This window comes from Dipodomys merriami, unplaced genomic scaffold (assembly GCF_024711535.1).
Source record: "Dipodomys merriami isolate MVZ:Mamm:240054 unplaced genomic scaffold, mDipMer1.0.p SCAF_49, whole genome shotgun sequence".
In the NCBI taxonomy this organism is placed as follows: Eukaryota; Metazoa; Chordata; class Mammalia; order Rodentia; family Heteromyidae; genus Dipodomys; species Dipodomys merriami.
Genome location: NW_027206057.1, coordinates 7161354 through 7188505, shown reverse-complemented (window position 1 = coordinate 7188505; position 27152 = coordinate 7161354). Strand labels below are relative to the sequence as shown.

Below are 27152 nucleotides of genomic sequence, written 5' to 3'. Positions count from 1 at the left end.
AAGCAGAAAAGTCCATGAGACTCTTATCCCCAATAGGCTACTCAGAAAAAGCCCTAAGTGTCACTGTGGCTCAAATGGTAGAGCGCTAGTTTTGAGCACAAAGAGGCTCAGAGACAGTGCCCAGGCCCTGAGTTAAGCCCCAGGACTGGCAAAAATAAAATACCATTAAAGGTCAAATACAATTTTATTTTGTTGTAATTTTGGGGGGAAAAATGGCCCAGTGTTTGTTCTGAGGTGAAGTTAAGAAACTGCAGTCCACTTTACTGAAAATAAAAGAAATGCACAGTATCATAGCCAGTCAGTCAGAAATCAACTTGTTTGTTTTCCGTTCATGGAGATCAAACTGAGGGCCTTCATGCTAGGCATAATTGGTGGGCATTCCCAGGTTCGGGGGGGGGCGGTGTTAGTGGGACCTAGAGTTTGACCCTTGCCTCTTGCCCTTTTTTTTCTTCTGATAGGACTCACATAATGTGGGGCTAGCCTCAGATAGCAACCCACCTACTTATACCTCCCCCAATAACTAGAATTACAGGTGCTCATCATCACACCCAAAATACTTGAGATGGGGTCTTGCTACCATTTTTGCTGGGGCTGGCCTCATCTGCCATTGTTTTAATTTCTGCCTCCTAAGTAACCAGGATTACAGACCTGTGACACCATGTGCAGTTACAGAACTACTGCATTATCTTCCTGACCAGCCTTCATTCTCCATGCTAGAGTTCAGTCTTAGGAGCCAGTGGCCCATGTGTATAATTCTAGCTGCTCAGAAGATTGAGATCTAAGAACAGAACCAACCTGGGCAGACAAATTCTCAAGACTCAACTAGTAGACTACTTGCCTATCAAATGTCAAGCTCTGAGTTCAAATCCCAGGACTGAAAACAAAACAAAAAAAGAATAGTATTTTCACCAATATCGCCTCCAGTCCCATAAGACAAATGTAAATTAGTATTCTTAGTCTACTTCAAACTTCATTTAATTATTTGATTCCTTTTTGTTGCCTACAAGATAAAATCTAAATTCTCATACAACCCTTCAGCAGCTTAGTCTCTTTTCACACTTCATGTTCCAGCAGTTCTCAGCTGCCTCCTGTTGGGATGTTTCATGATTCCTCACTTCCCTTTATCTGTATTAGGCATGTTCATCCTGAAAGCAACTCACAGGTCATTATCAGTGCAAGACAAGCCTCTGCAGTCATGTCCTATGTGTGCTTCTACCACAGCAGCAACCAGCTCACACTAGAATCCTCCAAGTCCGTCTTCCCCATTTCAGAAGAAGCGCCTTTAAGGCAAAAGCAAGGGTTAGTCATCTTCTATATTCCGCACCCAGTGTCTGGAATATGATAGTAGGTACCTGACAAATACGAGTACTTCACAAAGAATCTTCCAGTCACTGTACTAGCTCCTAGTGACTATCAAAGGTTTCGGTTCTGCTGTACAAAAGATTTCTACAAAAGAATTCATGAAAAATGACAGGTCTGAAAGCATTATAAATAGTCCCATAAAACACGGTGTCCCCGTATACTGCCTCTTTAGCCAAATTTGCTCAGACTTTGCCTCCCATGACCATGCTGATGGTTGGACACACTATGGACAACCGTGGAGTTGCCCTCTAGCAAGAGCACTTCAGAGAGGGAAGGCATGGAAAGGGAAGCAGGAAGAAGAAAGCCATAAAGCTTAGAATAATCTGCAAACTAATGCAGCACCCTCCTTGAGAGTTTTCATGTGCACACTTCGATGAGATTAAGAAATCTTCTCCGACTAGAATTCTCCACATCTCAAATGTGATCAAGGTTTAGTGTATAAATAATGGGAGTAGTACTGCCGCACTGATTTCTAACATCCACTCATTAATAAATATAATTTGTGCTATTCACCAGATATGGTGTTCAGATAAGAGATTAGACGTCTCACTCAGCCTTCCTAAAAGCCTGCCTGGGAAGTACTACTATTAACTACTCTACTCTAGAGGAGAGGAAATTGAAACTTGAAGAGGCCAAGTCAAGAGAACGTATCTGTAGTAGGCCTAAGAAGCAGGATTTGAATCCAGGCAGTGTCATTCCAAGTACCAACCACACTGCAATCAAAAGTGCTCTTGACTTCAGGTCAATGGCAGTTTATGACTGAATCAGTCCAGTTGTCAAAGTGAGTTTGGTTTGGTTTGATTTTAATGAAGGGTTCTTGGAACTTAGAGTTTAACAAAATGAATGCCAGGAAGCTGAAACATGTTCAGGAGTGAAGGAGGTCAAAGGGATGGGAGACAGACAAATGGAGACAGGTGTGGTGGGTGAATGTCATCATAACGTTCAATGCACAAATGTGAAAATAGAACTGGGTTACTTGAGGGGATGGGTGGGGTTGGGAGGGATAGGGGGCAACAGCATTGTACTCATAAATTGATTTGTTGAATGGTAACCATTTTGTACTTCAAGAAAGTAATTTTTAAAAGAACAAAAAATCCAGGCACTGGTGGCTCACGCCTGTAATCCTAGTTACTCTGGAGGCTGAGATCTGAGGATCGCGGTTCAAAGCCAGCTGAGGCAAGAAAATCCGTGAGACTGTTATCAACAGTTAACCACCAGAAAACCAGAAGTGGCCCTGGGGCTCAAGTGGTAAGAGTGCTAGCCTTGAGCTGAAGATCTGAGGGACAGCACCCAGGCCCAGAGTTCAAGCCTCACGACCAAAAAAAATAAAAGATACTTGGACATCTGTAGAAATATTGCATTATCATCTTAAATATTTTAAACTGTTTTAAACTAAGAAAAACTAATTATCCATATAACTCTCTTATGTGAGTAAAAATCTTTTAATTAACATTAATTAATATTAATTTACAAAACAATTGTGTCATTGTGACATTTTCGTATGTAACGTAGTTTTATAATATTCCCTCAACCATTCCATTACCCTCTTTTTCCTCCAAGTAGTGTTTTTATGAAAGTACTTTAATATAAATTTTTAATACTTGGTGGTTCTAATCACCATAAGATCTTTTTCCAGGAAAAAAAAATTACTCCACATAGAATGAAATTTTCCAAGTGTTACCTAAAAGACTCAAGTGCTTTTTTGCACTTTGCTTCTCTTCTTTTAGATTCCAGAAACAGTTTCTTCAAAAAGCCAATTTCCTTTCTGGAAAAGATTTTTGTTTCCAACCATGCTGAGAATCCCCTTTTTAATTCTCTCTCCTCTCCTTCCCCCGCTCCCCACTCTCTAAAGGAAGAAGGAAAAGAAGGGTGAGCACAGGACAGAGAAAAGGGGGGGAACAGAAAAAAATTACATGCCACTGTTATCTGGATATATCTACTGGTATATAATTACATCCAAGTTGCACTTTTGCCTTTTTATTTCCGTTTTGGGACCTCTTTTATCATCTGGCCAACTGGGATAGACAAAGCACAGTTGGTGCCCAGAGCCACAGCACTCTGGTAGGGGGCTGGCTGGCTGTGAATTGACGTGGCATGGAAATTCTCCACTAAGTTGCAGCAGCTTGAATGTTTCTCTGAGATCAAGCCCTGCCCAGAATCTGTAGCTAAATCATGGGCTCAGGGACTTTACACAAAAATGGACAGAAACCATCTTCAGCTCCTTTCTTTGGACTCTGATGTTTTCTGGCTGGGTATTGATGGCTCAGCCGAAAACCCAATCAAAGCAGTGAAGTCTGTAACTTTCTTTTCGCAGCTTAAACAACAGAATTTTCTGCCCTCCCTCTCCTTCCCTGCAGTCTAATTCCTCGCAGACTTTGCTATGGGGTGCGGACTTCGAAAGCTGGAAGACCCTGATGATAGCAGTCCTGGAAAAATATTTTCTACCCTGAAGAGACCACAAGTGGAAACAAAGACGGAATTCGCTTACGAATATGTATTACTGGATTTTACATTACAAGGTACCTTTTGCTTCTCTCTTAGCTGTGAAATCTGCCCAAAATAAGAGACAACTAATAACTAATTTTTTTACTGTTGACTTACAAATTCTTATACTGTTCTTCACAGTCAGATTGTATAATCCCATCTAATAGTAATGCTTTGTTTCTTAATTTGGATTTTTGCTTTATTGTATTTGCTTTTTTTTCCCTTCTGGGTTTTTTTTCTTTCTGTTTTTTGTTGTTGTTGTTATTTCTCTTTTTGTTTTTCCTTGTATGATGGTTCCTGTGTATTTTACAAAATTAGGGAAACTGCTTGGAAATGTTTCCTTTGTTTTTAAATCAAATGCTTGTTTGTGGAAAATGACTGATCTGCAGGCCAAATATCTGAAGCCTTAATGACAGCTTGTGTTTTTGAAAGGGGTTTGAAAAGCGCGAGAAGGCACCATGTAGGCAGTGTTTCCCAGACCAAATTCGGGAAGATTGTTTGCTGAGACAAATTTGAGGTGACTAACTATGTGGAATTTTGTCATTGTGTCGCTTACTTGATATTTATGACCCAACTAAAGTTTGAAAATACAGTTTAACGGAAAAAAAAGAAGAAGGAAAAAAAAGTTGTTTTCTATTACACACTTCCTTTGCTCTGTGCCCTGTCTGGAACAGAGTTTCTCTGTTCCAGAAAGTTAGAAACACAAATAAACAAGCCCAGATGGCAGGTCGGTGGAGAAGACGGTAGCCCCACTCCACATAGATCTGCCTCTTTCCTTTGCGGAACTCTGAGTACTTTACAACTGCCTGGACAAAAAACATTTTTTTTAAAAGAACTAACTGCATCTCTAATTATGGGATTTACATAAGTTGCATACTGTTAAGCTATCAGACACTAGGATTTTAACTTTTTATGACAAATATATTTTAAATTCTCATAAGTCTAACAGAAAGTTTACACTAACTAAATTACCATGCTGGATATTGTCTTAACTTTTTTTTAGTTAAACACAAATTCATTTTTGTCTCTGTCCCTATCTCTCTGCATTTCTGTCTGTGTCTCTGACTCTCTGACTCTCTCCCTCTCTCCCTCCCTCTCCTCTCTCTCTCTCTCTCTCTCTCTCTCTCTCTTTTTCCCAAGCTTGCCTGAAACAGTGCATCTTTGTGTAAAAGCAAGAGTAGTCCATTTTTCTTTGTCAAAAATTGAGTTGGCTAGCAAACAAACCCCCAAATCTGTATACACACACACACACACACACACACACACACACACACACACACTTTCAACATGTTCACACATACTTTCAACATGTTCACATGCCTATTTTCATCTAAGACTAAGGGTACCCAAAGGAAAAAATATGTTTTCTTTCCATTTCTTTTCAATTATGTCAGTTAAAATGGATTAAGATAACTGCTAATCAGAAAAGTAACCAATAATTCGATTTTTTTCTATACTTTTTAAGAAAGCGGTCATTTGAGAAAATATCTATAATATGGTGGTTTTCATAGTAGTGACTCACTTCTGCTTTTCCTTGTCAGTGTGAACTAGTGTCTATAAAGCCTGGGACACAAAAACATGCTCTCCCGAACCTTAAAACTTTGTCTATTCATAAAATTTGGGTCAGAGACATTTTGATCTGTACTTTATGATGTTCTGCACACCTAAGTTCATAGTTTAAGGAACTTGAGGTTAGTCTGATCCATCTCTTTCTCCCAGTGTCAACATCGTCAATGAATAGGTATAAACGCCATCATCCTTGAACCAAGATCTACAGTTTTATTCAAAAGTAGTTTGGGTTTTCTCATTGTCAGACCCCTTTTATCTGTAAAAGGAGTATAAGTTTCCACTCCAGGTGTGTGGAGGATGGAAGAGTAAATTCTCCCATGAGGTGTAAATACAGGCATATCATGCAAATGTGAACACGTGAAGCAGGCACACGTTTGAAAGTTGCATCTGGTTCCTATTTGGTACAGGCGCCTAGTCTCCTAGTGCCCCATTTCTCTCTAGTTCTTCCACATGGTTTGGCTTGGGGCTTTTGTTTGCCTGTTTTGGTCTATGCCTTTGCCTTTGCTTTAGAAGCCAGGATCTGAGCACCAGCCCAGTTCCAAAGCCCCTTCAAGATTATGCTTTTCTGGCCTCTCTCAACTTGTAGCTCTGATGGCCACCTGCCACTCCCATGTCTACAGGAATGAGTCTGGGTTGGTTTGAACACCCCAACCTTCTGTTTGGCCCTGTGACTCTAGAAGTGTTAGCTCCTGCCACTGGTTTGTCAGAGGCCAGTGTGCAGTGAGCAGCCCTGGCAGAAATGAAGTAGCCTGGTGCCAGCTGTGTGTGCTCACGATGACTGGTGTCTTATGTTACCTCCCTCGGACCTTTCCAAACAGAGACCACGAAACAGAATAAAATGCCAATGGAGGCAAAAAGGGAAACTTTAAGAATTCCCAGTCCCTGTGTTTATGGTGGTTTTAATTATCTTTAACAACTTACTTGCTTTCCATTTAATTCTATCTTTCTTCCCACCCTCCCCAATCACAACTTTATAAATATATACTTTCGGAGAATGAAATGCTATTTTCGTGGTAAGGCAGAGTGTTTCAATGTTATCTACTTTATTACAAATGGATTCACTTGTCACCCTCTTCTGCCTTCTGACTCCAAAACTGGGGACAGATTGGTTCTCTCTCCTCCTTTGAACCCAGATCCTACAGGAAACTTTTTGGCCAACCTGTTGTGGTTATTAGTAATTTCTTCATTTCACCTCTGGAATATGATCATTATTGATTACCTACATGTCTTTTTCACAGGTTCTACTTTTTTCTTATCCTGGACACAAAACATTCATTCATACAAACATAACTTGACATGTAATCCCTGTGAAGACTGGTTTTTTAGGAATTTTAGAGATGGTATAAGAAATTAAAAACCTAATTCTTTGTTCTAAAGTACCAGCCATGTAGGCTGAATTTTGCTGGAGATCTTTACCAAGTCTACTATCAGTACCAATGAGGCCTCGTGATGTGATGTATTTTCTGAATTAGTGTGTAGTAACGATTTCACCCACCATATTATGATAAGGTAACATTTCATTAAAAGCTTTTGACTTTTAATAAATTGTTAATGAATTAATTTAATGACTAGAGATTTCTTATAGTGTATCTATATGTGTGTGTGCATTTATGAGAGTGTATAATGTGCATATATGGACATTACTATAGAATTATTATAGAAAAAGTTCAATTAACTTTGCAAATTATCCCAAAAAATTAGTATACTTCCTTTTACAGTCCCAGAAAATGATCTGCATAATACTAATCGTAAGGGTTTTTTAGGGCATTTATAGCTTTATGAGTAAAAAAGAGTTTCTACAATACCTACCAGGAAGATGGACGGTAGTTTTCTTTACTTGAATTTTTAATTTAATTACATAAAATACATTGAGTAAAATTTTCTAATTCCTACCTTGCTTCATTATAATTCATAAAAACCATTTGTCTCTCATCATGATCATTAAAAGCAATAAGTACTTATCTATATACTGTAGAAGATACTAGTTATCACTAGGAATAGATAATATATATACATATATATATATATAATTTTTGCTTCATCTGAACAAGTTCATGAACTCCTCAAGGGCAGGAACCATACCTTATCCATGTTCATAGTCCTTATGTCTAGTCCAGTTAGGCTGGTGGCAATGGTATAAGGCATATGTTGCAGGAAATATGCTATAGGAAATATCATGAAAAGGAAAAGGAATTTTGGATAGTATCAGTTGGAATTTGAGTTAGGGCTTTAACTGACTCTGGAAGAAAAAGCAGATCTTAGATAGGCATAAGAGGATTAGGAACTTGAGGCCTGGTCAAGCGCTACTAAATAGAGCAGTGAGCTAAAGGATGACGTTGGAAATAATAGAGTAAGGAAGGGTCTGGCTTGCCTGAAGCGCTAACATGCAAGTCTATGGAGAAAAAACAGTTGTAAAGGGGCGTTGGTGGTGGTGGTGATGGTGGTGGTGGTCATAGGACTTGAACTCAGTGCTTGGGTGCTATCCCTGAGCCTCTTTACGCTTAAGGCTAGAACTGTGTGTGTGTGTGTGTGTGTGTGTGTGTGTGTGTGTGTGTGTGTGTGTGTGTGTGTGTGTGTGTTTTGAACTCTGGGCCTGGGCACTGTCCCTCAGCTATTCAGCTCAAGGAGAGCACTCTACCACTTGAACCACAGTGCCACTTCGGGTTTTCTGGTGGTTTATTGAAGAGTCTTCCGAACTTTCCTGCCCAGACTAACTTTGAACTGCGATCCTCAGATCTCAGCCTCCTGAATAGCTAGGATTACAGGTGTAAGATACCGCTACCCGGCCTCCACTTCTGGTTTTCTGGTGGTTAAATGGAGATCGGAATCTCACAGACTTTCCTGCTTGGGCTGTCTTTGAACCATGATCCTCAGACCTCAGCCTTCTGAGTAGCTAGGATTACAGGTGTGAGTCAACAGTATCCAGTTGCAAAGGATTTTGAACAAGTAGTTCAAATTTGATAGGTACAGAGATGTATTGTAAGAAGCTTAATGTGGGATTTCAATGGGAGAGATGGAGGCAAGGAGAAAAGGTGAAAGATTGCTTGTAGTGATCAGGATTTTTTACCCACAGGTCACGGGTAAAAATAAGGATGGAATAGAATAGGTAGATACAAGAGATATCAAGAAAGAGGCACTTAGCTTATAACTTGCTAGATATGAAGAGCTAGAAAGAATAAAGAATCTAGGCTGACTGCCCAGTTCTAAGCCTGAGCAACTATGGAAATAATGATATCTTATATAGCCAGGGGTGCCTCCCAAAGAGTCACTTAAAGGATGATCCAAAAGCAGTCCACTGCAGGCATGGTACATCCGAAGGGGCAGTGGAGCCCGTAGCCGCACAGCTGTATGGTAAATTTGAGGGGGACTTGGAAATAATATTTTCTTTTTTTTTTTTTGCAGCACTGGGATTTGAACTCAGGGCTTTATGTTTATAGACAGGAGCTCTAAAGTTTGAGCCACACACCTCTAGCCCTTTTTGTTTCACCACTTTTTTTGCCAGTCCTGGGGCTTGAACTCAGGGCCTTGGCATTTCCCTGAACTTCTTTTGCTCAAGACTAGCACTCTACCACTTGAGCCACACAGCCACTTCCGGCCTTTTCTGTTCATGTGGTACTGAAGAATCGAATCCCGGGCTTTATACATGCTAGACAAGCACTTCACCACTAAGCCACCTTCCCAGCTCATGCTTCAGCCCTTTTGTCATCTGGACTGAAAGAAAGCCTCCCAATTTCAGTCTCTCAAGTCATTAGGATTATAGACATGAGCCACTGTACTCAGCTTTTAAGAAAAGGAATATAGACAGAACATTAGTATCTTGGACAATTTGGGGGAAAGCTATCCAGCAAAAATAACAATGAGGGGCTGGGAAGGTGGCTCAGTGGTAGAGCGCTTGCCTTGCATACATGAGGCCCTGGGTTCGATTCTTCAGCACCACATACACAGAAAAAGCTGGAAGTGGGTGCTATGGCTCAAGTGGTAGAGTGCTAGCTTTGAGCTGAAGAGCTCAGAACAGTGCCCAGGCCCAGAGTTCAAGCTCCACAATCAGCAAAAAAAAAGAAAAAAAAGAAAAAGTGAGAACACTAGAACCTAAAGATAGGAACAAACACAAAAAGTAATGGATAATTTTACATATTAGAGGATTTTCAGGAAGAATGAAGATAAAGAACTGTAGATAATGCACTAAAGCATCAACAGAACATGAATGGAATATATAATCAGAAATATAAGTTTAAAAAAAAAAAAAAAGAAGAGTCAGGCTCATGCCTGAAATCCCAGCACTGGGAGGCAGGCAAATCATGTTTTCATGCCTGGAGCACACAGCAAAACTCTGTCTCAAAAGAAAAATTGAAGAGACCAGGCACCAGCAGCTCAGAACTGTAATCTTAGTTACTCGGGAAGCTGAGATCTGAGGATCATAATTCAAAACCAGCCCGTAGAAGGAAAGAAAGCTCATGAGACTCCTTTCTCCAATTACCACTGAAAGGCCAGAAGAAGAACTGTGGCTCAAGTTGTAGAGCACTAGCCTTGGGCACAAAAGCTCAGAGACAGTACTCAGGCCCTGAGTTCAAGCCCCAGAACCAGAAAAAAAAAGTCCTTGTTATGAAACCTCATCCTCCTTTCTTTTCTTTTCCATTTTTCCCCAGTTCTGGGGTTTAGACCCAGGGCTTTATGCTAGCAAGGCAAGTGCTCTACCCCTGAGCTGTGTCTCCAGCCCCCTAGCTTTCCTTTCCACTAGACGGAAAATACATAAAGAGTTCCATTATGTTTGAAACCATGAGATTAATCTTGCTGAGAAAAACAACAAAACCTCACAAATCCAGACTATTGTGGGAAAGAAAGATTCCATTCTGAATGGGAAGAGGAAGGAATCTCTAATAATAGCAATGTTGACTCACTTTAAAAAAATGTTGATGTTAGGCAACAATACATTTACATTTGTCCGCCTCTTTACAGTACATTTGGGTGGTTCTTTTCTCCCCCAGGTCTGCTTCTTACATCAGGTAGACATTTATTGTTTCAATGGACACTCACTGAGCCACTCTGTGCCAAGAACCAGGATACAAGCTAAATAAAGCCCTAGGGATCATGACTGAAGGAAACTGGTGAATAAACACACAGCTGCAATAGACCAGTGCTATGACCTTAGCTACTCAGGAGCCTGAGATCTGAGGATTGCAGTTCAAAGACAGCCCAGGCAGGAAAGTATGTGAGACTCTTATTTAAAATGAACCACCTGAGAATCTGGAAGTAGAGCTGTGGCTCAAGTGGTAGAGTATCCTGAGCTGTGATGAAGCTATGGACTGGAGGATATGGAAGCCAAAAAAGGAGTATCTGAGCCAGGTGCCAGTGGCTGATGCCTGTAATCTTATCTTCTTATGAAGCTAAGATCTGGGGATCAGTGTTCGAAACCAACCCACACAGGAAAGTCCATGAGACTCTTATCTCCAATTAACCACCAAAAACAAACAAACAAACTGATGTGGATCTGTGGTTCAAGCACCAGTATTTTTTTTGGGGGGGGGGAGGGAAACTTACAAACAGTACCTGAGTTCAAGCCCCAGACAAAAAAATAATAATAATAATACATTTATCTACTTAGCTGAAGAGACACCCAAAGGAAATGTGTGTGTATGCACCATGTGTCCGTACAAGGGTGTCCACAGAATCATCTGTTATGTTACAGAATCATTTGAGCGTGTGAACACCCATAATTCCTAAGAACGAGAGGGCAGAAAAACAAATCGTGGCATACCCACACAAGGGGACCTTGTACTGCAGAAGGCAGCTCACGTTTTCTGGAAAAAGGCTAGATTGTAAATACTTTAGGCTTGGGAGCCATGTGGTTTCAATCACAGCTACTCAGCTCTGCACAGTGAGGGTAAGTCAAAGAAGATGGGGGGGTGAGGAGGGGGTGAGTAGATACTCTGTGACCCAGCTTGCATGAAGCTGAGAAATCAGCCGTTTCAACCAAACAGAGTAGCACCGTGGTGGCAAGACCCTGGCTCATCTCTAGCACCACAGAAAGCAGCTAACTGAACTCTAATGTTCAGGGTTGCATTCTTGGGTCGTTAACTTAAAAGACAAACAAGGGAGTGATTGCCATAAACGTCAAGGTGGTATGGGGTGGGGGAGGGGGAAGTGCCACTGGGAAGGGGGAAATAGGGGCTACTAAAGCGCCAGCCAAGTCCTTTCTCCCCTCTCTTCCCTTCTTTCCCCTCTCTCCTCTCTCCCTCTCCCTCTCTCCTTCTCTCTCCCCTCTCCTCTCTCTCCCCTTTCCTCTGTCCCTCTCTCTCCCTCTCTCCCCCTCCCCATCCTCTCTTCCTTCTCTTCCCTCTCTGTTCCTCTCTCCCCCTCTCTCCCTTCTCTCTCTACTCTCCTCTGTCCCTCTCTCTCCCTCTCTCTCCTCTCTCCATTTTCCCCTCTCCCTCTCCCTTTTCTCCCCTTTTTCTCCTCTCTCTCTCCTGTCCTCTCTCCTCTCTCCCCCAGTACTGGGTTTGAACCTCATGTTCTTGCTTGAGTTTTGTTTAAGGCTGGCTCTCTACCACTTGAACCACCCCTCTAACTTCCAGCTTTTGCTGGTTAATTGAAGTTTAAGCATCTACTTAGGCTGGTTTTGAACCACAGCCTCCTAAGTAGCTACAGTTATAATCATGAGCCCCCAGCACCTAGCTCTGCTTTCTAACTTTTTGACAGATGGTGATTATCCAAGTATTGGCAGTTTTGCCTGGGCTTTGTGTATGTCCCCTGTAGTATATTACATTGTTGCACATGCTCCCTACCACTGGGGGGTGAGGGAGGGGAAACTCATTGGTGTCAAAAGAAATGACTGAGGAAAAAAAGAAAAAGAAAAGAACTGAATGGAAAAGCAGACAATGCTACAAAGGCCTAGCCATGGGAGGAAATGCTACGGTCTGTCTGGAAACTGCGCATGAAACAGAACGGGAGGAGCGCAGCACTGAAACAGGCTGCCAGAGGCTGGGGCTCTCATGAATAGGCCTGTCCCTGCCTGCCTGTCATTATGTCCTGCGTAGTTCATCAGAGTTTTACTGCATTGAAATATATTAACCAGTGGCTACCAGGGGACAGCTGTCACTTAAGTATCATCATGGAAGCAGTATTTACTTAGGGGACCTGGTTAAGTCTGGTTATTTAAAACATTTGATGAGTAAACTAATTAGTGACTCCTTTCAATTTCCATACATTAAATTACTTACCAACTTACCCTGGTCTAAATGCTTTTTCCTATCTTGTTTCTGAATTCTCAGACTCTGAAACAATATAATCCAAATCCCTGAACTTTTACTTTCCCAGAAGTGCTGGAATGTTCTGGCCTTCAACTCTTTCTGTCTGGGTTCAAGAGCAGCCTCACACTTTACTAGCAATTTGAGGAAATTGCCTCATCTTTTTCTTCCTGAGGCTTTGGGGTTTTTTTTACATCTGAGAATGATTATAATACCTACTTTTTAAGAGTTTTCTAAGAATAAGGAAAGGGGGCTGTGGGTAGAGCAAGGTAGAGCACCTGCTCAGTAGGCACGAGGCTGGTAGTTCAACCCACAAAAGTAAAACAAACAGAAAAAAGGCTGGGTACCAGTCTTACACTGTAATCCTACACTGTAATTCCTAATCAGGAAGTGGAGATCTAAGGATCTCGATTCAAAGCCAGCCCAGGCAGGAAAATCTGTGAGATTTTTATCACCAAATAACTAGCAAAAAGCCAGAAGTGGAGCTGTGGCTCAAGTGGTAAAGCACTAACCTTGAGAGGAAAAAAAAAAAAAGCCCACGAACATCACCCAGTCCCTGACTTCAAGGCCCAAGACAATCACAAAAAATAATAATAATAAAAGTCCAAGAGCCCCTGATCTTATGAAAGCCCCAACTAAAGACCTGGTCCAAAATGCTGAGCCAGAGAGGGGCCAGTTTTCACCCTGCTGAGCACTGGTGGAAATTTCTCCTGACTGTGCACTCAGCTCTTTCTCCCATCCCCAAACTGAGTTGGGTTTCAGCACCTAAGAGTCCAAAAGACTCTACTCTCGGCATAGTTTAAAATGTTATTAAGAGCCAGGCCCTGGTGGCTCACACTGGCAATCCCACTAAGTGAGGCTGAGATCTGAGGATCAATGTTTAAAGTCAGCCCGGGTGGGCAAATCCATGAAACTCTTATCTCCAATTAATTAACAAAAAGTCAGAAATGGAGGTGTGGTTTACATAGTAGAGTAGTACTCTCAGGATGTTTCCGTCAGGGATTATTATCCTATGCGAGATGTTAATTATTTTTTTATTTTTTATTTTTTATTTGCCACTCCTGGGGCTTGAACTCTGAGCTTGGATGCTGTCCCTAAGCTTCTTTTGCTCAAAGCTAGCACTCTATCACTGGAGTCACAGTACTACTTCTGGCTTTTGCTGAGTAGTTTATTGGTGATGAGTCTCATGCACTTTCCTGCTTGCGCTGGCTTTGAACCATAATTCTCAAATCTCAGTCTTTGAATACCTAGGAGTACAGCCATGAGCCACAAGTGCCCAGCCTAAATATTTATTTTTTAAAAAGCACAAATCTGAATGGTACCACTGAATGGTCCTATAAAGCAGTAAACCCAGAAGGAATATTGTCTTGATATAAATTAATGTTAAAGGTGCTTATTAAATAAGTGTTGATGGACAAGATTTTTCTTCCTTTTTAACTCTTCTAGGTTTCTATGTGAAATCCCTTCTGATATCATTTGTGTATGTGTGTGTGTGTGTGTGTGTGTAGATGTGTGTGAAAACTCATGACAATAGCCTTACCCTTTCATGATGATGAAAATTAGACCAGAAAGAAACTCTGTTGTGATCTTAAGAAAAGATTTTAGAATGTCTTTCTTTGTTAGATTTTCTTTCTTAACTTTTAGGACTTTTATACAACCATTCTAAGTGCTCTTCTGTGATTAATTGGAGATAAGACTCTCACAGACTTTCCTGCTCAGGCTGACTTCAAAATGCTATCCTCAGAGCCAGGCACTGTTAGCTCACGCCTGTAATCCTAGCTACTCAGGAGGCTGAGATCTGAGGATCGCGGTTCAAAGCCAGCCCGGGCAGGAGAGACCATGAGACTCCTATCTCCAATAAACCACCAGAAAACCAGAAGTGGCGCTGTAGCTCAAGTGGTAGAGCGCTTGCCTTGAGCTGAAGAGCTGAGGGACAGCGCCCAGGCCCAGAGTTCAAGCCCCACGACTGACAAAAAAAAAATGCTATCCTCAGATCTCAGCCTCCTGAGTAGCAAGGATTTCAGGCATGATCCTCCAGAGCATGTCTATTTTCTTCCTTTTTTCAGACTGAAAAATATTAGAGTGTGTATAGGCCACATTTTGTTTATCCATTCAGCTATGAATAGACACCTAGATTGCTTTCACTTCTTGACTACTATGAAAATGCTATGAGCATGAAAATGTAGTTATCTCTTTGAGAATCAAGTTTCATTGATTTGAATCCCTTACAAGTTGATTACTGAATCATATGATACAACAAAAATTTTCCATTTCCTGGAATCTGTTTTGATAAATAGCGTTTTAAATGTTCAGAGGAGTTATGCCCTTGGGCTCCTCCCCTAAAGGTATCCTCCTTTAGTCTGACTGTGTGTAAATATGTGGAGTCCTTATATAATGTATCATGTCCTGATGTATTTTAGATCTAGATTCCATATGTGAGAGAAAGCATGTACCATTAGTCTCCCTGAGCTTGCTTTATCTCAGCATGATTTATTCTAAGTTTATCCAGTTCTCTGCAAATTACATAATATTATTCTTTTTAATGGATGAATAAAATTCCATTGTGTATACGTACCCCATTTTTTATCCACTCATCCATTGTAGGGCATCTGGGCTGTTTCCATAATTTGGCTATTGTAAATAGTGCAGCAATGAACATGGATGTGTAAGTGTCTTTATGGTATCCTGGCTTATTATGTTTTGGCTGGCTCCTACAATAGATCTTAGGTTCAGTTTCTTGAGGAACCTCTAAACCTCCTTCCAGAGTTGTTGTGCTAGTTTGCATTCCCACCAACAGTGCAATAGTGTTCCTTTTCCCCCCACATCCCCACCAGCATTTGTTGTTATTCAATTCTTGATCTTGCCCAGTCTTACCTGAGATGAAAAAGAATCTCAAACTTGTTTTGATTTGCGTTTCCTTTATGGAAAGAGATGTTGAGTATTTCCTCATGTGTCTATTTACCATTCTTAATTCTTTACTGAGAAGTCTCTCTTTAGCTCCATTGCCCTATTGATTGGTTTATTAGTTTGGGAAAGGGTATGATTTTTTGAGTTGCAATACTTGTACTTTTATGCACTCATTTTGCATGTTTGTTGCCCTAACAAATAAGTATTTCCAAGTTAACATAATGAACCAAGGCACATATAAAACATAGAAAGACATGATTGAGGTAAGTTTCCTGCCCTTAAACAATTCTCAGCCTAACAGTCAAGACAGACATCTGAATAAGTAAATATCTAGTAGAAGAATATACAGCACAGAACAAAAAAAGAATATACAGCACAGAGGAAGGAATCAGAGAGCTGAGGCTGAATTGGGAAGAAAATAAAGGCTAGTGTCATGAAACAGAATGGTGGGTTCCAACACTCCCGGGATAGTTCTGACATGTGGAAGTATGATATACAGGAAAGATGAAAACCGGCTGCCAAAGGTGAAGTCTGATCTTCAGGCAGAGGCCAAACTGAAGGTTCTTTTATATCATGTTAAATCACTCCCGTTTTATATAGTATGCAGTGCAATCCATTAAAAGACTAATTGTTAGTTTTTGTAGAATTAGTGCATTGTTTTAAAAAGAAGTTTAAGTTACTAGAGTTTAAGTAACTCCTAGTCATAGGAGTTTGTTCCATCTTATTGGATGCTTTTTCGGTTCCTTTGTCTCAAATTCAAGGTTAATAGTCCAGATTCTAAAAAGAGTAAAGTGACATGAATGACGGCATGGTTGCCACGGAACACAGCAGGACTGGGATGTTTGACATTCACACAGACATTTAGCTGTCTCTTCAAAACCCAGGATTATTCTCTTTGCTTTTCTATTCATAAGGATGATTAGAAGTAGAACATTAACTCCAAAAGAGGATGAAAATTAAAGGACAGGGCTGGGAAGGTGGCTCAGTGGTAGAGCGCTTGCCTTGCATGCATGAGGCCCTGAGTTCGATTCCCCTGCACCACATAAAAGAAAAAAGAAAGGGTTGGGAAGGTGGCTCAGTGGTAGAGCGCTTGCCTTGCATGCCTGAGGCCCTGAGTTCGATTCCTCAGCACCACATAAGCAAAAAGAAAAAAGCCGGAAGTGGCGCTGTGGCTCAAGTGGTAGAGTGCTAGCCTTGAGCTGAAGAGCTGAGGGACAGCACCCAGGCCGAGAGTTCAGGCCCCACGACCGGACCCCAAAAAAAAAAAAAAAAAGATTTAAATCAATTCATAAAAAAAAAAAAAAAGAAAAAAAAAAAGAAAAAAGAAAAAAAGCCAGAAGTGGCGCTGTGGCTCAAGTGGTAGAGCGCTAGCCTTGAGCTGAAGAGCTGAGGGACAACGCCCAGTCCCAGAGTTCAGGCCTCACGACCGGACCCCTCCCCCCCCAAAAAAAAAGAAAAAAAGAAAATTAAAAGACATGGATTCATCCTAGTTTGGGTAACTCTTGTTGACTGCTCTGTTTTAGTTTAAGTTAGTCTGAATGCACACAGATGGTGGATTTCTGTTCCAATGTATGGGTATTAATGTGATGGGAAACATTTCCTCGGACCCTTCCTCCTGTGTTCCTAGCCAACCTCCTAAGTTTAGACAATCAGCATCAGGTCAATCTCCAGCATGAAAAAATGACAAAAAGAAAAGACATGATAAAATTATACATCTACCAGTTCATGAGATTACCCTTGCTTTTTCTGAAGTTTAAGATTACCCTTTCTTTTTTCTGAAGTTTAGAAAATACATAACATGTTAGTGCAATGCATAAGTATGAAAATACCCCTTCACTTTTGATATTTCAGCTTCATCAAACCCAGAAGTCATCAAGATCAATTCAATTTTGGATATAGCAACAAAAGTGGAAGACTATTATCTTAAAGGATATATCGTTGGGGCCATTCATCCTATTATACAACCTGTGGGACCCCGAAAACACCTACCAGCAAGTTACCTTTACAGGGTGGTTTTATCACGCTCAAAACTAAGGTACGCATAGTGTGGCAAGAAATTAATTATTCTGCTAGGTATTTGTGGCTCACACCTCTAATCCTAGCTACTCAGAACACTGAGATCTAAGGACCACAGTTCAAAGCCAGCCTGGGCAGGAAAGTCTGTGAGACTCATTTCCAATTAGCCATCAGAAAAGCAGAAGTGATTCTGTGGCTCAAAGTAGTAGAGTACTAACCTTGAGTGGAAAAAGCTCTAGGACAGTGCCCAGACCTGGAGTTCAAGCCCCACCACTGGCTTAAAAAAAAAAAAAAAAAAAAAGATTACATTTCTTTTTGAACAATGTTACCCCTTCTCTCACACTCTCCCAGTTTTTCCCTCTTAATTTAATTTTTTTATTTTACTTTATTTTTGATGCCAGTGGTTTGAACTCAGGACCTCGTGTACTTGCCTGGGTTTTGGGGGGGTTTGGAGAGGGGAGTGGTTTTTTTGTTTTTGTTTTTGTTGGTTGTGGGGCTTGAACTCTGGGCTTGGGTGCTGTCCCTCAGCTCTTCCACTCAAGAAGAGTGCTCTACCACTTGAACCACAGCTCCACTTCTGGTTTTCTGGAGGTTTATTGGAGATAAGAGTTTCACGGACTTTCCTGCCCCGGCTGGCTTTGAACTGTGATCCTCAGATGTCAGCCTCCTGAGTAGGTAGGATTACAGGTGTGAGTTGCCAACGCCCAGCTTTGCCTGGATTTTTATGCTCAAGGCTTGGGCTCTACCTCTTGAGCCATATCTATACCCCCAGCTTTTTGCTGGTTAGTTAGAGATAGGAGTGTCATGGACTTTTCTGCCTGGGCTGGCTTTAAACTATGATCCATGGGTCTCAACCTCCTGAGGAGTGAGAATTAAAGGTATGAGCCAAAGACATCAGTCTAAAATATGTTTGAAAGATACTTTTTTCAAATTATGCAACCATTTTTGTCAAAGTTGCAAATTTGACTTTTTTCCCCCCAGTACTAGGCACGTCCTTGAGCTTTTTTTGTTCAAGGCTAGTGCTGTACACACTCGAGCTACAGCTCTACTTCCTGCTTTTTGGGGTAGTTTATTAGAGATAGGAGTCTTACAGACGTTCCTGCTGGGTACAACTTCGAACCATAATCCTCAGATCTCAGCCTCCTGAATAGCTAAGATTACAGATGTAAGCCACTGGTGCCTGGAAATGATTTTTTAAAATTTAATGGTAAGGTACTTCAATGAAGGATGAAAATAGTTGGACTCACATCTGTAATACAAGAGTCACGATTCAAAGACAACCTGGGCAAAAAAGTCTGTGAGACTCTTCTCCAATTAACCAGCAAAGAGCCAGAAGTGGAGCTGTGGGCTGGGGGCCAGTGGCTCATGCCTGTAATCCTAGCTACTCAGGAGACCTGAGTCTGAAGATCAGGGTTCAAAGCCAGCCCAGCCAGCATAGTCCGTGAGGCTCTTATCTCTAATAACCCAGCAGAAAACTGGATGTGGCGCTGTGGCTCAAGTGGTAGAGCACTAGCCTTGAGCTGAAGAGCTGAGGGATAGCGCCCAGACCCAGAGTTCAAGCCTCACAACTGGCAAAAATAAAAAGAAATGGAGCTGTGGCGCAAGTGGTAGAACACCATCCTTGAGCTAAAAAGCTAAGGGACAGTGCCCAGGCCCTGAGTTCAAGCTCCAAGACTTGTGTAAAGCATTTCTTATAACTTTTATTAAAGCAACAAATATAAAGCTTTTCTTTCAGTTTAAATTATCAATTTCTAGAAGTTTAAATCAAGGACATTTAAACTAATCAAAGTCACTATGTGTGGTATTTTTATATGAGAAGATGGTCCTCGGAGTTGAAAGAATAAAAAAGATTGTCTTAAACTTGTTCACTCATCTTCACATGAAGGAAATAGCTGGTCTTCAGCAATTGACCTCCAGTCCTGAATATCTTTTCTCTGTTACAGCCCAAAGCACTCAGCAGCATCCAGTGGACAAAGACGCCCAAGACTTGTGATTGAGGAATGTCCTCTAACTTACGAGACACAAACAAATGACATAGCGAAAGAATTGATAGAAAAGGTACTACATATAAGTACATTTTTCATGGGATTTTGAGAAGCATTTGATATTTCTTCTTTATCCATTTCTTTCCTTATTTTAAAAAGAACAGGGTCACCGGGCGCCGTTGGCTCACGCCTGTAATCTACTCAGGAGGCTGAGATCTGAGGATCATAGTTCAAAGCCAGCCAGGCAGGAAAGTCTGTGAGACTCTTATCTCCAATAAAAACCACTAGAAAGCCAGAAGTGGCACTGTGGCGCAAGTGGTAGAGTGCTCACCTTGAGCTGAAGAACTGAGGGACAGCACCCACGCCCAGAATTCAAGCCCCATGACCCAAAAAAAAAACCAAAAAAACAAAAAATAAAAATAAAAAGAACAGGGCCTCACAAGACACTATGTTAAAAATGAACATACAACTTGTAGGTGAGGATGGGAGGGGAAAACTGGGAGAGAGCAAGAGAAGGGGTGAGATTGTCTAAAAAGAAATGCACATATTACCTGGCTTATGTAACTGTATCCCCTCTGTATATAGCCTTTATCACAACAATAAAAAATAAGAAAGAAAGAAAAAGAAAAAGAATACAGTGTGTACCTTGGTGCATGCCTGTAATCTGAGCTATTTAAGAGGCTGAGATCATAGAATCCTGGTTCAAATCCTGCCCAGGCTTAGTTCAAGAGACTCTGATATCCAATTAATCACCAAAATGCCAAAAGTGAAGTTGTAGTGTAGCCTGAGTTTAAATCTCAGTCCTGGCACAAAGGGGGGGAGGGGGAGAGAGAGAGAGAGAGAGAGAGAGAGAGAGAGAAAATATTCAGGGTTTGTACCAAATTATACAGAGTTTAAAACATAAAATGAGGAACAACGAAACAGAGAAGACATATCAGAAAAAAAAGTTCAGTCACATGGAAGGGCTGGAGGCATGGAACAAGTGCTAAAGTCCTGCCTAACAAACAGGAGGCCCTGAGTTTAAACCCAGTACTACTACAATAATAACAATAATAATAATAATAAGACAACATGAGGTAGCTCCAGTCTATATCCCAGCAATCAAAATGATTGGGGTTCTAGGTCAGTTTGGACAAAAATTTAATGAGATACCATCTCAACCAATAGCTGACTATTATAGTTCATACCTATAATCTCATAAATAGGAGGATGATAATCTAGATCAGCCACAGCAAAAAGATGAGACCCTTAGCTCAAAGTATTAAAGAACAAAAGGGGCAAGAGTATGGCTTAAGCGGTGAAGTGCCTAAGTGCCAGGCCCTGAGCTCAAACCCCATACTGACACACACAAAAATATTTTTTTGTTAGAAGGGAAATCTGCAATAAATGTGTCTTATGGGAGCCCCATTTTCAAAATATATAGGAAATGAGTATAAATGAAAGTGATATCCTGTCTCTTTGTTGTTGTTGTTTGGGGTATTTATTTATTTATTTATTGGTCGTGGGGCCTGAACTCTGGGCCTGGGTGCTGTCCCTCAGTTCTTCAGCTCAAGGCTAGTGCTCTACCACTTAAACCACAGCACCACTTCCAGCCTTTTCTGTTTATGTGGCACTGAGGAATTGAACCCAAGGCTTCATGCATGCAAGGCAAGCACTCTACCACTAAGCCACCTTCCCAGCCCTCCTGTCTAGTGTGTGTGTGTGTGTGTGTGTGTGTGTGTGTGTGCGTGCGTGCATGCGTGCGTGTGTGCACGTGCGTGCGTGCGTGTGTGTGTGCGCGTGTACGTATGTGTGCACCTGTCCTAGGGCTTGAACTCAGGGCCTGGGCTCTGTCTATGAGCTTTTCTGTTCAAAGCTAGCATGACCAATTGAGCCATAGCTCCACTTCAGGTTTTTTGATGGTTAATCGGAATCTCAGGGGCTTTCCTGCCCAGGCTGGCTTCAAACAGAAATCCTCAGATCTCAACCTCCTAAGTAGTTAGTATTACAGGTGTGACCCACCAGTGCTTGGCCAGATACCCTTTTTTTTTTCCAGTCCTGGTGCTTGAACTCAGGGCCTGAGCACTGTCCCTGAGCTTCTTTTGCTCAAGGCTAGCACTCTACCACTTGAACCACAGCGCCACTTCCAGATTTTTCTGTTTATGTGGCACTGAAGAACTGAACCCAGGGCTTCATGCTTGCCTAGACATGGTAATTCCACCTGTAATTCCAGCTCTAAGGAGACTGAGGCAGGAGAAGGATCTCTAGTTCAAGGGCAGCCTGGACTAAAATTAAGACCCTGCCTTAAAACAAAAATAGAGAATAAAATAAAAAATTATGAAACATATTCGCTTGTTCATTGCTGCTGACAAGCTTTATAGAACCATGTGTGTACGATTAACTGTGGTTTTTATACAACCAGTCCAAGCAGTTAATAATATTTAAGTTTAAAGCCAGCATTCAATAAGCGCCTTTAGAAAGGGTCTTTGAGACTAGATTTGTATAAACAAAATACACATACTGTTTACTACTACTATTCTGGGAAATGTTTTTCTGGGAATAAATCCACCCCGACATCTTCTTTTGCAAACTAAAATACAGCTACTAATTTAGCCTAACTAAATAGCCCTCGGAGTCTTTATTTTGTATTTGGCTTCCTGGATACAGTGAAAGCTCTGCCTCAACAGGAAAGAACTGTTATTTCAGCAATTAGAGGAATGGGGTTATCTTATGAAGAGAAAAGGAAACAGCACATAAAATCTGAACCTTACCCTGGTGTGAATAAGAGCAATAGATGAATGCCAAATATTATTTTTGAGGGGCTGCCTAGTGTAAAGAGGGTTTTTGTTGTTGTTTTGTTGTGTGTGTGTGTGTGTGTGTGTGTGTGTGTGTGTGTTAGTGCCAGTACTGGAGCTTGAATTCAGGCCCTCATGTCCTTGCGTGGCTTTTTCATTCAAGGCTGCTCTACCACGTAAGCCATGGCTCCACCTCCAGCCTTTACTGGTTAATTGGAGAGAAGAGTCTCACAAATTTGTCTTCCCTCTCTGGCTTTGAGCTACGATCATCAGATCTCAGCCTCCCGAGTAGTTAGGATTACAGAAGTGAGTCGCTAGTGTCTGGCTGGGCATTGCTCTTGATTTTTCTTCAGTTCTTCCTGGCATTTTTTTTTTTCATTCTAACTATAGATGTTTCCAATTACAACTTCCATCATAACTCTCTCTTACCATCCCAGGTAACATTTAAAATATTTAATTGAGCCAGGTGCTTGTGGCTTACGCCTGTAATCCTAGCTACTCAGGAGGCTGAGATCTGAGGATCATGGTTCAAAGCCAATCCAGACATGAAAATCATGAGACACTTATCTCCAATTGACCACCAGGAAACTGGAAGTGGTAAAACTCTAGCCTTAAGCAAAGAGCTTCAGGGGCAGCACCCAGACTATGAGTTCAAGCCCACAACTGACCAAAAATAAAAAATAAAATACTTAATTGAAATAGTTCAAAGAGCAACCATATAGAAAACATTACTACTTCTTCATTTTAAATTATGTAACAAATACTTGTAGATCACCTATAATTGGAAGTGCTACAATATGCAAGAGCAGTTCCTGCCCTAAAAAGATCCACCAACTGAACACAGAAAAAAAGAATTACATACAGAGTGCTGGTGGATTACACCTGTAATCCTAACTATTCAGGAGGCTGAGATCTGAGGATCACAGTTCAAAGCCAACCAGGCAGGAAAGTCTGTGAGACACTTATCTCCAATTAGCCACCTGAAAACCAGAAGCGGCACTGTAGCTCGAGTGGCAGTGTGCTTGCCTTGAGCTGAAGAGCTGAGGGACAGCGCCCAGGCCCAGAGTTCAAGCCCCATCACACACACACACACACACACACACACACACACACACACACACACACACACACACACACACAAATTACACATAAATAGAATTTTTAAATAAAGCAGAAACAGAGAAGAATATACATTAAATTTACAAATTTACAGTCTACATTCAAAGAAACCTAAATCTTACAAATATATCAATGCTAAAAGTGCTTGAATATGAAAATAATCACTTTAAGAGAATTTGTTTCAAGGGATAGAGCACCTGCCTAGCAAGTTCTAGGATTGAGTTCAAACTCAAAAATGAGAGAGCCGGGAGCTAGTGGCTCATGCCTGTAATCTTAGTAACTCAGGAGGCTGAGATCTGAGGATTAAAATTCAAATATCCTTGAGACTCTTATCTCCAAGGGAAGGCAAGAAGGAGAGAGTGAAAGAGAAAATAACCACTCTTAAGATATTCTTGGCCTGGTGCTGGTGGCTCATGCCTGTAATCCTAGCTACTCAGAAGGCAGAGATCTGAGGTTCGCGGTTCAAAGCCAGCCGGGGGCAGGAAAGTCTGTGATACTCTTATCTCCAATAAACCACCAGAAAACCAGAAGTGGCACTGTGGCTCAAGTGGTAGAACGCTGGCCTTGAGCTGAAGAGCTGAGGGACAGCGCTCAGGCCCAGAGTTCAAGCCCCACGACCACCAAAAAAGAAAAAGAAAAGAAAAACAAGATAGTCTTTAGATATTTCTCTGGCATTGTATCATCTGTTTCACAATTTCTTTTTTTTTAATTTAATTTTATTTTATTTGAGAACATACTGTACAGAGGGGCTACAATTACATGGGCAGGATAATGCATACATTTCTTACCAAGCATTGCAGCCTCCTCCTTTGTTTACCCTTCTGTTTCTCAATTTCTATTCTTTTTAATCAACAGGATTGAATTTGTTATATGTATCTTAGACCGGATAAAAGACATCAATATTAAGTTGAAATATATTAAGATCAGAAAGTTTCATTGGAACTGTGCTATGAATTAAGCTTATGTTTTATGTACACATCTACAAAAATTAGTCTTTGATATTTTCCCTATCAACATCAAGCAAATAATGCTCTGTATGCTTTCAGGGGTTTTTTGTTTTTATATTTTTCCTTTTTGTTTTTCCAACCAAGACTGGGACTCCACCTCTCTATCTGATGCTTTATAGTCATTGACAGGTGCCGTACCACCTGAGCCATACCTCCAACCCCTGTATTTTTGCAGTTAAGTCAATGTCTCCTCTAATCATGAAGATGTATACGTTAATGTTATTTTGGAGGCGTTCTATAATAATTCTTAACTTTGCTCCAACTGGAAAGATCATTGCTTCAAAAATCATGTATAAAATTCCAAATTCTTCCCAAACAATGATTGCTGTTTTTATAATTTCTGAAGTATATTCTTTCTCTTAAAGACCAGTGTTATTTTTTTAGGTGATTAATTAGTTCATGGATGTGTCCTTAGTTACTGGTCAATTCATTCTCTTCTAATAGTTTCCTCAATAAAGCTAAAATTTAACTGATAAATTAACCTACCTAAATGGAGTGAACATTCTGTTCTGCCATCTCTCTGTAAACCTCAGATTAATGTTGCTGCTAAAAGAGGAATGAGATTTGTTGGATTTATATCCCAGCATTCTTCACCATCTAAATGCTGTAATGGGACCAGCCATGATGGAGACATAGAACCAATGCTGCGTGTGAGACACAGTCCGGATGAAAACTGCAGAAGTTGGAATGAAGGAACCTTAAGCAGGCAATCATCTAAAAGCAGAATTGAAGAAGACCCTCATCACGAAAGCCTACAGTGTCAAATTGAACAAAATGGCAGCCCCAGCTCCCCTAAACCCAAAACTGGAGAAGGTAATAGTCAAGATAAATAGAATATATTCTTAGATTAAATTTAGCCAAATGCACTTTCCAGGAGTTTTCGAAAGGAAATTTGAGGCCAAGTAAATTTCTAAAGAGGATAAAGACCAAATGAACTAACATAAACTTGTGATTTTTTTTAAACAATTCTTGTATCTGGAAATATTGCAAAGCAGTGATTCAGACCTTATGTCTCTCTAAGTGATCCTGTAACTTTGTGCTGAAGATCAGTTTCTAAAACTCCCTTCCTGAATAGAGAGTTGTGCATGTGCCAAAAAACTGAATTGATGACAAGGAAAGCTGTTTTAATTTATGTTTGTCCTTATAAACAGTGTGGGAGAATTCTAGTTTGGCCTTGTCCATTTCATAGATGGTTTTCACCTCTGAAATTAATTGATTTTCATTCATCGTCAACTAGAATATGAAAATAGCACAACATGATGAAACAATTTTTATAACAATAGTCCTGCAACCTAAAATAACTTTTAACAATTGTTTTGTTCTTCTTTTCCAACTAGCAAGTTTTCCCATGAAATTGAAATTATTTGTTGACTGTTCAAGGTTTTCTGATACCTTTACAGGCATGCTTTATGAAAATCAAAGCTGTCATACAGCTTTTAACAGCACAGGCTCTGGAGTTTAATGATGCTTCCTTTTCTTTGTATATGAAAGGTAATTGTAGGACTTCCCTCACAGAGTTCTGGTGGAAAGTAAATAAAAGAGTTCTACATAGTGTCCAATGCCTGGCAGAAATAAGCTCTAGAAAGCTAATTGCTATTAACTGAGCCTTTGATCCCACATCCTGTGCAAGACAGAGATCAATCTGACCATATAAGCACCATCTCCTGAAGGAAGAATATTTCCAACTCATCATCTGGACCTCACCACCACACTCCCGCGTCACCAGTTCCTTAACTAACAACTGCCCTGGTTTTTCTTTGATGTGAAAATCATTTTTAAAAAAAAGTAAGAGTGAGCAATAGTTACTAGAGTGGTAATCAAAGAGCTATTCTCTATATTCTATTCAGATCTGCCTTCAAACTCTACGCTGGTTTCCCCCTTGAGTTTCACCAAATGGGGTATCTACTTCTAGTCTTTTAAGTCCTAAGTTCAATATGCTACTTAGTTACATACTTCCTAATAACTGTTGTATTATAGTCACTCTTGAATAAGGAAGGGGATCACGGAAGTATGTACAAGACCTGATGGAGTATCTAGTAAAACTGTGAATCCAAATACTTTGTCTGTAATACAAGTGAGATTAAACTTCCTAGCCGGGTACTGGTGACTCATCCCTGTAATCCTAGATACTTGGAGGCTGAGATTTGAGGATCACAGTTCAAAGCTATTTCAGTAGGACAAGGAAAATGTTTGTTATAACAGACAATGGAAGCAATGTGTATGTCCATCAAAAGGGAGAAGTTAGTTGAAATGCAATGTAAAACTAACTAAATAAAAACTATATAGATATTTACATTTCAAGGGCAAAATGTTGAATTTTTAAAATCAATTATAGGACTAGGGTATTGTTTAACAGTAGATCACTTAGCATGCATGTCTCCCTGGGTTCAATCCCAACACCACATATACACACATACCAAAAAAATGTATAGATTAACATAGAACAGTATAATATTATTGAAATTTAAAATTTTTAACTGAAAAACATGTGTATGATGTTTTTAGATTATATAGACTTATAAATAAGCGTTGAAAAAATAAAAGCTTTCAGGAAAATGATAAACACCAGATTCATTGCTGTAGCTATTTCTGGAGATAGATTCAGCAACTACATACTACTACATACATGCCACATAGTAGCCTCAGTGTGTCCATGTCTTGAAGCTAATATGGCAGGCTAACATT

At 40.5% G+C, this 27152-nt stretch overlaps 1 protein-coding gene across 4 annotated transcripts in view; it reads left to right on the top strand.

The window, feature by feature from the left end:
* Rftn2 (raftlin family member 2) overlaps nucleotides 1-27152 on the top strand; it is a 77356-nt gene that overhangs the window by 8493 nt on the left and 41711 nt on the right. For 3 of the 4 annotated variants that reach the window (XM_069995738.1, XM_069995737.1, XM_069995736.1), the window contains exons 2-5: nucleotides 3720-3881; nucleotides 17418-17601; nucleotides 19526-19640; nucleotides 25001-25280. In XM_069995738.1, coding sequence (XP_069851839.1) covers nucleotides 3743-3881; nucleotides 17418-17601; nucleotides 19526-19640; nucleotides 25001-25280 — 718 coding nt within the window. In that variant the 5' untranslated portion in view covers nucleotides 3720-3742. Of the gene's footprint in view, nucleotides 1-3467; nucleotides 3882-17417; nucleotides 17602-19525; nucleotides 19641-25000; nucleotides 25281-27152 lie in introns of those variants that run through there. The other variant, XM_069995735.1, reaches the window with a different exon arrangement.